This window comes from Aristolochia californica, unplaced genomic scaffold (assembly GCF_029961685.1).
Source record: "Aristolochia californica isolate CCGP_79_NKW_82.1479 unplaced genomic scaffold, dmAriCali1.0.hap1 SCAF_13, whole genome shotgun sequence".
NCBI classification, from domain to species: Eukaryota; Viridiplantae; Streptophyta; class Magnoliopsida; order Piperales; family Aristolochiaceae; genus Aristolochia; species Aristolochia californica.
In genome coordinates this window covers 12849708-12860514 of record NW_027181804.1, presented here as the reverse complement: position 1 = coordinate 12860514, position 10807 = coordinate 12849708, and the positions used below count along the sequence as shown (strand labels likewise).

The following is a 10807-nucleotide window of genomic DNA, read 5'->3' as shown; positions in this document are numbered from 1 at the left end:
TAGGATATTAATATATTCTAATACTACATGTTAAATCACTTATAAGTGTAGTAACCACGTTTATTTTTGTAAATTATATATTTAAGTATATTATAAAAGGTTATGCATTCTCTTCTTTATATCATATTTTTCATTTGGGGCCACTAACATTGGAATCTGTTTTCTAGCCACTTGAACTCATCTATACTAACACCCAAACATGAGTTGAATTTGAATCAATTCATTTTACTTCAATTCAATTCTTCACTTCAATTCAAGTTCATTGTGAACTAACCCCCCCCTCAGTAACTCAACCAGTCCTTGTTCCTTTCTTCTTCTTTGATTTTTTTTTATTCGTGTGCCTATTAGTCACTAACATTGTCTTCAAAATACTTCCCCCCGAGACCATACGGGAACTTGATTGATCTGTTCTCTGTTAAGAGAGCTAGTGGCAATTATCCTGACATAAGTTGGGTAACTTATGCCTAGTCTATAGAGTAACTGATACTCTCTTTTTCTTTGGGGAAATGGCAGTGAAAGCCTTTCTAAGTTGACAGTTTTCTCGAAACAAAACTGAGATGAAAAGAAAATGGAACAAATAAAACAGTAAACGGGTCTGGGACTTTAAAAAAGATTAATTTTGGTGTCTAACCGACTCCATTGATTTTATAAAATTTTACCTTCCCTTTATTTCACCAAAGATTTGGAGTTCTACTCTCCTAGCAAGCATATAAGACTTGCACAAAGGGATGGATACATGATATGGAAGTTGTCCTATAAATAACTAACATTTGGACTTATGTTGTGAATCTTTAAATTCACAGATCTAATTTCATGAAAGACCATATGTCCATGATCATTGTTATCATTATTAAATCAGTCAGATTACATACCGATTGGTGGCTCAAATTACACCATTTTGGTATGGTGATTTGCTCATTCTAACTAGGCTACTATATGCCAAAATGTTTCATTCTTTTGCCTCTTAGTTTTGTGTTAGATAACATGGATGCCTTCTTAAAACACTCTTTTGCCTCTCTAGTTATGTGTTTAGTTTACATGGATTCCCTCTTAAAATACAAGTGCACACACACACATCAAAATGTGGTTCTCTGCATTTGTTTGGGTACTTAATTGTATTTTTAGAAGTGTAATTTTGTTATCTCATGATTATACTTTTGGTATATCTACATATGATGGATTTTGGTTGACCTATCTAGGATATGATTTTCTTGCAATAAAAACTTTGGTTAGTAGGAGCGTATTTGCAGCTGTTGGTCGTCAAATAGGTGCTGGAAAAGAGTCAGGTGACTATGCTTAAGGGAAGGTCTTATTAATGTTGTCCAGTTTCTTTCCTTTCATTTAATTTCTCTTCTTCTATCTTGCTCAAAATAATTCCTATGTTTTTATATCTTGCATAACCTTGACCTTTTTTTTTTTCTCTTCGAAGACATCTTTGAGGTTGCAACAGAAGATGGTATAGTTTTGGCAATGAAGTTGCATAGGCTGGGTGGAATCTCTTTTAGAATTGTCAAATCCAAGTGTGATTATCTTTTGCACCGGCAAAGCTATAACTGGTTTTACTTGTCACGACTTACTGCACTCAAAGAATATGCTTTTATGAAGGTTTGTTACTCTCTCTTTTTGTTGGTCTTATTTGAATGTTATTAACAAAAATCAACTCCTGATGTCTTTCTGTGACGTCTATGTGATGTAGGTTTTTGCAAGAGCATGGGTTTCTTGTTCCATATGCTATAGATTGCAATAGGCATTGTGTAGTTATGTCCCTTGTCTAGGGTTATCCACTTTATGTGTTCTTTGCGTAGTTGTATTTTCAGCTTTCTTAAGATTTGTAGATGTCGTGCCCAATTTTAAGTAAAATTTATGTATAATATTATATATAGTTTATTTGATATGTATTTTATACGATGTTTTAAATGTAGGTTAGAACTCGAAATCGATTAAAATTATTGGGCTCGAGCTTGATTAAAATTTTAGGTTCGAGGCTGGGCTTGGCTCGAGCTCGAGTTTGAAATATTTAAATTAAACCCATCTCGAACATAGGCAAGTTCGAGCTCGGCGCGTCTCAATGCCACCCCTAGATGTGGGGATCATGTAAATAACAGTATAAAATACCCCTATCCAAAAAAATTGAGGAACCTAACTGAAAAACATCATCAAAAGAGTCTTTTATGTGCTATAATGATGTTTGAGCTCCAGTACCCCATTTTGTTCCAATTTATATTCTCAAGATTTTTATGATTAATGTAATATTGGTGAAGATAAATGCATAAGTCATAAGAAATATATTCTCACCCTCCGTCACTACATTAGTAATAGTATAGCATAAAGATTTTTTAACTAAGTCTATGTGAATCAAGTGTAGTCCTCAACATAAATTTACTCTTGGAGGTCGAGTACATTTGAGCTCGCTTTGAGAGCAAGGCTATAAGCAGCTTGTTTCTCGAATTAACTCTCATTTACTTGTGAAAGCGCATGGGAGACATATTTCCCAAACTTCAAATTCTTAAAACTCTCAAGGTACCCCAAGCCATTTCTAATCAATTTCAAATAATTTTATACCTAAGTTTTCCATAGAAACCAAGCACTCATGGAGAACATCTAGTCTTGTAAAAATAATCGTAGGTAGACTTGAGTATGTATAATAACCCAATATTGGAATCTAGTATCCTTTGTCTTGACTTCTTCACAACAACTACACTTCTTTTTTTTCTTGTTTATTATTTTTTCAAGCTTCAATCTTTATTTGAGAGTTGCCCTTGCTTTCTTGAACTCATCAGTGACCACATCATAAATTTGTTAGAAAGTTATGTCAAGATATACTCATACAAAATATTGGTAACACCTCAAGCTACCGTTATGTTATCATCAAAACCTTGAGATTCCCAAATGTTTTGAAACCTTGGGTCAACAAAATAAACCCACTACATTTTGTTCCATGCCACCACCCCTATATTAGTTTTTACTTGACTAGTTTGCTTGCTAGATTCACGATATGTGGTTTTTGCATCGAGTTTGATACTGTTATGTCGGGTCCTTTTGTGGTTAGACCAAGGATTTGGTCTTTGAATGTAAAGATTGCGAGTGAACATGGTCATCGGTCGAAGTTGAGGTGTTTATAGTTGCGAAGCCATTTTCGGCCCTTTGTCGCAAAATATAAAAGAAATGCATGAAAAACATGTTCTATCCAACTAAAACTTAAAATTTATATAAAGTAGAATGAACTTTCTCTAACCAAAAAAATGTAGAAAATGAAAAGCTTGCTTTAAATATCAAAATTTATACTTTGACACCATTTTAAAATATGCGAAAATGAAGTGAAACGAGGAGAAACATATATAGACAAAAATATAACATAGTTCAACAACATTAGAAGAAAAAGAGAAATTTTTTACTTCACAAAATTGTATTTATAAAGCCTATTTGGGCTTTTATATGAGCAAAAGAAGAATTATGACCCATCAAAGATACTATAATCTAAAATTAACACCAATCAATCTAAGATTGAATAGCATATTCAAATAACTATTTGTGTAAAATTTACCAATTAATATTATTTTTTAATATTATGGAGTCATAATATTGTTGAATTTATGGAAAAACGAAATACTTCATTGACTTCATTAACTTATTAAAATCAGTGTACATGAATCTCTATTTATAATAGAGGAAGGTAGTAGAGTCCAATTACAATGAAACAACCCTTGTCCCAATTACACCCAAACTCTAACACTTAAAGATAAGTCATAAGATAATTAAATAACTCAATATAGATAAAAGACAAACATAACTCAAGCTAAAACTCTTCTTTGACGTGACCATAAGATAAAATACTTTTGTGAATCTTTCTTGATCTTCCAACTGATGTGTTTTGTTGAATTTATGAAAAAGAGAAAAACTTCATTGACTTATTGTAATTAATGTACATGAACCTCTATTTATAATAGAGGAAGGTAGTAGAGTCCAATTACAATAAAACTACCTTTGTCCCAATTACACCCAGACTCTAACCCTTAAAGATAAGTCTTAGCATAATTAAATAACTCAATATAAATAGAAAACAACATAACTCAAACTAGAACACTTCTATGAGGACGTGACCATAAGATAAAGATGCCAGCTCGTGGCTATCTTTGTGGGTCCCACTTCATCTAACCAACTTGTGGTTATCTTTGTGAGTCCTACCCGATCTTCCAATTTATGTGATAAGGATGCCAGCTAGTGGTAATCATGGTGGGCCCTACTTGTTATGGGCTTAGATAAGTGGGCCTTCTTTGGTTGTGTGACCCATCTTACAATACTCTTGGGGGGGTTAGTGCCCCAAAGTGGATTCTTGAAGATCAAGTCATGTCCAACATGAAGATCATGTCATGTCATGTACATGAAGATCAGGTAAGAATTTGTGTTAGTGTTGACGACTTCATGTGCACTGGAAAACAGTTTCCAGTGTTAGTGCCCCAACATGAGAAAAACATAAAAAACAAGAGAATTTCTAAACCTTTACAGTGCACTTAATTACAACATAATCCTTAAACCCCAAATTAGGTAAAACAACCATTATTACTACACGAATAAATTATTTAATGTATAATTAAATATACTAATATATTTATTAATTAAATTAGATATTTTATTGTACATTAATATGGTAATTACATGAGCCAATGAAATAACTACATGATTAATTACAAATAATAAATAAATAACATTATAAGTAACAAAAACGAAAGTAATACGTTGAGTTATTAATTTATTAATAACATATGATATACTTTAACCTAAAAATGAATAATTTAAGAGAAAAAAATGATCTAATCATAACTTTAACACACTATATATTTGTACATAATATATTTTATGTATTATTAATTATTAATATATTATCACAAAATTTAAAACTATTGGTTTAATTAACTATAGCAATCGGATAATTATGCCAAAAATAATTTATCAAATATTTATTTTAATAATATTTTAATTATGACTATTAAATCACTATTTTAATATAGTAACTGTAAAATAAATATATTAAATAAATAAAAATAATTAATTATAAATAAAAATAATTATTTATAAATAAAAATAATTAAACCATCGTCGTCTTCCTCAGCTGCGAGCCAAAGGGCAACGACGATGGCGACGGGGACGGGCTAGTAGGCGACGGCGACGGCCAGCGACGACGGCGGGCAACGACGATGGCGACGGGGACGGGCAAGTAGGCAACGGTGACGGCCGGCGACGGAACGAGAGAGGGCTGCGGCAACCCCGAGAGAGGGCTGCGGGAACGAGAGACGGTTGCGGAACGAAAGAGGGCTGCGGCAACACCGAGAGAGGGCTCCGGAACGAGAGAGGATTGCGGCAACACCGAGAGAGGGCTGTGGAAATGAAAAGGCAGAGAGGGTGTGCGGCAGAGAGCCCCCCGAGAGACAGCCCCGCTCGCCGAGAGAGAGCCCGTGCGAGAGTCATGTAGATGATTCTCAAAATCGGGCGGAAAGCACTTTTCGCCCGTTACTCTTGAGACATGAACTCGTGATTCATGTATATTCATGTACATGACATGAATTTCGGCGCCCCCTAACGACATCAGGACATGAACTACGTAATGCACATGAAGATCATGTCCTGAGTCATGTGCACTAACCCCCCCCCCTTATATATGTGGGTCTTCCTTCGTCGTGGGGCCCATCTTACAATACTCTTAGATATGTGGGTCTTCCTTGGTCGTGTGACCCATCTTGAAATACTCTTAGATAGGTGGGTCTTCCTTGATCGTACAGGCTTGGGCCCATCTTCCAACACTTCCCCTCAAGCTGGGGGTGAGAGAACATGATGAACTCCCAGCTTGCTGTAAATTATGTATAGGATCTTTTTTTATAAAATGGTAGTCCTCCATATCTTCTAATACTCTCCCTCATGCTAGTGGCTCTTCCATGAGGCCCAACTGGCATAAGATAAGTGAGAGTAAAATCACTCCAAGTCGTATGACATTGCTCCATACTCTAGTAGGTTGGAGCACACTCCTATCTTCTGTAGGTAGTGGGTTTATACGGAATACTCAGAAGTGTAATAAAACTTCTCCATCACTGTGTCCCTCCACAGGACAATGACTCTCAAGTGGTAGGAGTAATAAATGCCAATTAATGGGGGGGGGTATAACATAGATGTAGTAATAAGCTCTTCCATTACGGTGATGTAACATAGATGTAGTAATACGTTCATTCATCACAGTGTCCCAAACCGGGTACCGACTCTCACAGGTAAAAATTACTGGGTAACATAGATGTAGTAATAAGCTCCTCTGTCACGGTGTCCCAATCGTAGCAACACTCATAAGGTTACAATAAGGGTTGGCCCAAAGATATTTGTGAGAGTCAAATAAAGGATGGTATGAGAAAAGATACCAAGGCCACCACTTCTTCAATAATAATATCTCATCCAAAGAGACATAATAGTTGAAGCTGAAATGGGCTTGGGCCCATATAACACAAACAAAAATAATAAACCTTGTAAAAGGACCCACGAAAATCCGATGCAAAATTTTTTTCTTAGATGCAAAAGTTTCATCTTTTGTGCTCCCCATTTCTTGAATATTCTGGTCACATAAAACTTATCCACAACATATGAAATAAAATACCTCTTTGTTGTACTTATTCTACTTCTCTCCCTCAAGTTGGGAGGTAATGGCAGTGATCCCAGTTTGAACCAAATATCATAGATGTAGTAATAAGCCCAAATAACCAAGATGTAATAATAAGCCCAAATAACATATATGTAATAATAAGCCCTCAAACCAGGGAGAAGTGAGATATTTTTCTGATATAGCAACTCAAAAAATGACACAAAACAATTAGCTTAAATTCGGATCAATGCAACAAGATACCAACATGACCTTTGATTCTTCTAATGCGAATATATCTTTAAATATAGATCAGATTGACATGAAATTTTCTCCTTCTGAAACTAGACTTAAATAACTTTCATCAAAGTATAAATTCTCTTCATAAACTTTACTTATTTTGAGATAAATAATCTGATAGATTTCGGTCACTATAATCTGGCCGAACTATGTATTTTTTTCTCCTTTTGCCAGGATGACCATTGACTCTTCCAAATCAATATCTCCTTATAAAAAACTCATATCGAGAATTGGTTGAATAGGTAATAAAATAGATTTAAAAATATTTCTTTTGATATATAATTCTCCCTATAAAATTTCATTCTTGATAGCATAAAGTACCTCAGAATTTGAAGCTTTTTGTTGCTACGAGAAACATCTTTTGCAATCTGACCATCACTGCTTCAAATATTGTTTTCTCTTTGTAGATAATTCATATCGAGAATTGGTTGAATAGGTAAGAAAATAGACTCATAGATATTTCTTTTGATATATATTTCTCCATATAAAGTCTCGTTCTTGATAGCATAAAATACCTCAGAAGTTGAAGCTTTCTGTTACATCTTGAACCTTTTTTTCAATCTTACCTTCACTGCTTCAAATATCGATTTCTCTTTGCAAATAACTCCGATTGGAAAAAATAATTTTTACTTGGAAAGTAGACTCGAATATTTTTCCGTCAATATATAATTTGAAACATTAAAATCTCTGTATAGAGGTGAAAACATAAAACAACTAACGGGTGTAGGGACTAAAAAATATAAACACAAACCTAAACTGCTTGAAATAATAGATAAGAAAAGGATCACATTATCTTTGTGGGTTGATTGAGTCAACTCACAGAACTTGCTCTGATACCATGTTGAATTTATGAAAAAGAGAAATACTTCATTGACTTCATTAACTTATTATAATTAGAGTACATGAACCTCTATTTATAATAAAGGAAGGTAATAGAGTCGAATTACAATAAAACTATCTTTGCCCCAATTACACCCAAACTATAACACTTAAAGATAGCATAATTAAATAACTCAATATAAATAGAAGACAACATAACTTAGACTAGAACTCTTCTATGAGGATGTAACCATAAGATAAAGATGACTGATCATGGCTATTTGTATGGGTCCCACTTGATCTTCTAACCAGCTCGTGGTTATCTTTGTGAGTCCTTCTTGATCTTCCAACTAGCTCATGGTTATCTGTATGAATCCCACTTGATCTTTCAACTTATGTGATAAGGATACCAGCTCGTGGTAATCATGGTGGGTCCTACTTTTTATGGATTGGGCCCATCTTACAATAGTCTTAGATATGTGGGTCTTCTTTCGTCGTGTGACCCATTTTACAATACTCTTAGATATACAGGTCTATAAGATTCTTTTGTATAAAATAGCAGTACTCCATATCTTCTAACAAATATAAAGGACAAAGGGTAAACATCTCTTCTGTTTGTTTTGGAATTCCATTACTTGCTGCTAGAAACAACTTAGATCTCTTTAATGGCTGGCGTGGCCATTGTGCTCATTGGTTTGTCGTTTGATCTGGATAAGACTGTTAAAATTCTGGTGTGAAAGAGTGATCCTTGTGGAAACCACAATCACAAATCATCCATTTTTGCGCATGACTGTGAATCATTTGGTCACCCATGCGGGGGGTGCACAAGGGACCGTTATAATCAAGTGTCCTGGAGGCGGTAAACTTTCTAGCTGTCTCCGGCCTTGAGAGAGGCTTTTTTACGCTCTATTAGTTGTTGTTTGGATTTTTCGAATTCCTCTAAGAGCGTATCTTCTTCTCCGTTGACGTTTCAATCAGACTCCGCCGCCGGCCGAGTCTAACTTAAAATATTCAGCTCCGTTTGGATTTGACCCGTCGTATTACTCAGAATGTAGCCGCAACAAAACGTAATACACTAACCTCCTAGATGAAAATTTGTAGGAGATGGGAGAGGGTAGTGCGAAACTTTCAGTTGCCTTCTTTTTCTGCTGCCCCTTGGCAGTGCGGTGTTACGTCTCATGGAGTTCAGGTCTTGTCTCAGAAAGTAAACACAAGAAGAAGATACCAGCAAACAAGTGGAAGATATGTAGCAGCTTGCACTCTCCTTTCAACAAATGGATTTGATTAATCGAGACAGACTCATGTTTGCAGGATAAAATCACAACAGCCACATTAATTTGCGTAATGTTCAATATTTTCAACTCAAAAGTTCATAAATTTAGAAAAATGGGGTGAACCGCAAAACTACAGAATATAAGTTATTTGGCCGCAATCAGTGAAGAAAGGAAAGAAAACGAATTATGGCCCTCTGTTTTACAGGTAAAGAGAAACATATAACAACACTCGGATTCGACTACTGAATTGGTGTTCTAATCTGATGCGCCAAATATTGGCTTCTCTTTCGGAAAATTCAGGAATCAAAATCGATTGATCTTTCACGAAAAGAGTATACAAGAGGATGGAGGTAACTTACCTCTTTTCAGCAGGTCCAACTCAATTTCCTCCTCAATTCTCATAGCGAGTAATCGTCTTCAAGAATCGGCATAGTCCGGGTCCCTCCCGCCACCGGGGCGCGGACATGGCCAACCATGGAGACCTGCAAGGCCTCCTCTTCGTACGCCCTCCTCTCCATCTCTTCAATCTTCAACCTCTTCTTCTTCTTCACCAATGCAATCAAAAGCAAACCCAGAAGCACAGCACCCAATCCACCTCCAACTGAACTGCCCAGAACTATTTTCCACTTGCTCGCTTTCTCCCCTCTATCCATCTCCTCCACAATTAATCCGTAATGACCCTGTTTATACCCTAAACAAACATTTGCAGGCGCCCCTAGTTGAGATAATCTCACTTTTCCTTCTAAATCCCAAAAAGCGCAGTAGGGCGTAACATCTGGTAGTAAAAGTTTCGTTACATTGGAGAAATCTACAACAATAGGTCTGTTGGTGGATGAGATATCTAGCAGTAGTGGGTTGGTCGAATTGAGATCATCCCCATTATATAACAACAAGCCTAACAGTGGAGAAACAAGCCGAAATCCAGGAATATTGCTATAGTCAACCGAAGAGGAGCCATCCAATCTTTGTCGAACCGCGATAAGTCGCTCGACGTAAGGGGTGATGATGGTTCCTGGGGAGAGGAGGAACTCCTTGATCTGCGCTCCATACCTGCGAAGGCTTCCGCTGCGATACCTCGCAGTGGTTGCCTCTATGCCGGAGAGGTTGGGCGGGAAGCGAACGGCGTATAAGTGGCCGGTTTTGGCGTGGCTATGGTAGCACCTGAAAGCGTAGTCTCGGAGGAGGATATCGGTGAGGCGGGTGTGGGTTTCCTGGGATTCGGCAAGGGAGAAGAGTACGAGAACTAGAAGAACGTGAGAAAGAGAGGCGTGAGAACAGAAACCCATGAAGGATAGAAAGGTTCCGTGGAGACAATGCATGAAAAGACGAACTCCGGCTTCCCTTTCTCTGAAAACAGCATCAGTCCTGACCCCCCTTTTTCTTCGTTTCTTCTCAACTCTGCAGCAGCTTTCAAATTCAACCCGTCATGGAAAAAGATTGGGATGCTTCTCCTTCTGGTTTTCGACTTGTGTGGGAGGGCAAACGGGCAAAGTGAAAGAAGGATTACTTGCGATTTTTTAAACTTAAATGTAAACTTTGAGGGAGGGTGAAAAAACAAAAGTGTACAGATGAAACACAATTCTAGCAATTCAGTTTAAGATTTGTTTTCCGACTTGAAAACCACAGTCGATAATGGAGTCGTTTGGAGATCAAGCAGAAGCTTCTCGCGAGTATCTGCTTTTACAAAATCACCTCAAGTTGTTGAAAAAGGTTAGGTAGCATGTGGGCTTCTCCTAGAGCTAATCGTTTTTAGTTTAAAAGGAAGTTAGAAGGTAAGTTCAGTATCTCTACGAAGAAG

The 10807-nt window shown here is 36.5% G+C and overlaps 1 protein-coding gene across 1 annotated transcript; it reads right to left on the bottom strand.

Annotated features, from left to right (window-relative positions):
- Positions 1–9137: 9137 nt before the first annotated feature.
- Positions 9138–10477, bottom strand: LOC137949075 (uncharacterized). The gene has a single exon (XM_068795347.1). The coding sequence runs from the start codon at positions 10326–10328 to the stop codon at positions 9408–9410; it is 921 nt and encodes a 306-aa protein (XP_068651448.1). The 5' UTR covers positions 10329–10477; the 3' UTR covers positions 9138–9407.
- Positions 10478–10807: the final 330 nt, after the last annotated feature.

Bases quoted from the DNA above. Each gene is read 5' to 3' on its own strand.
- LOC137949075 (XM_068795347.1), bottom strand. From the start codon at position 10,328: ATGCATTGTCTCCACGGAACCTTTCTATCCTTCATGGGTTTCTGTTCT.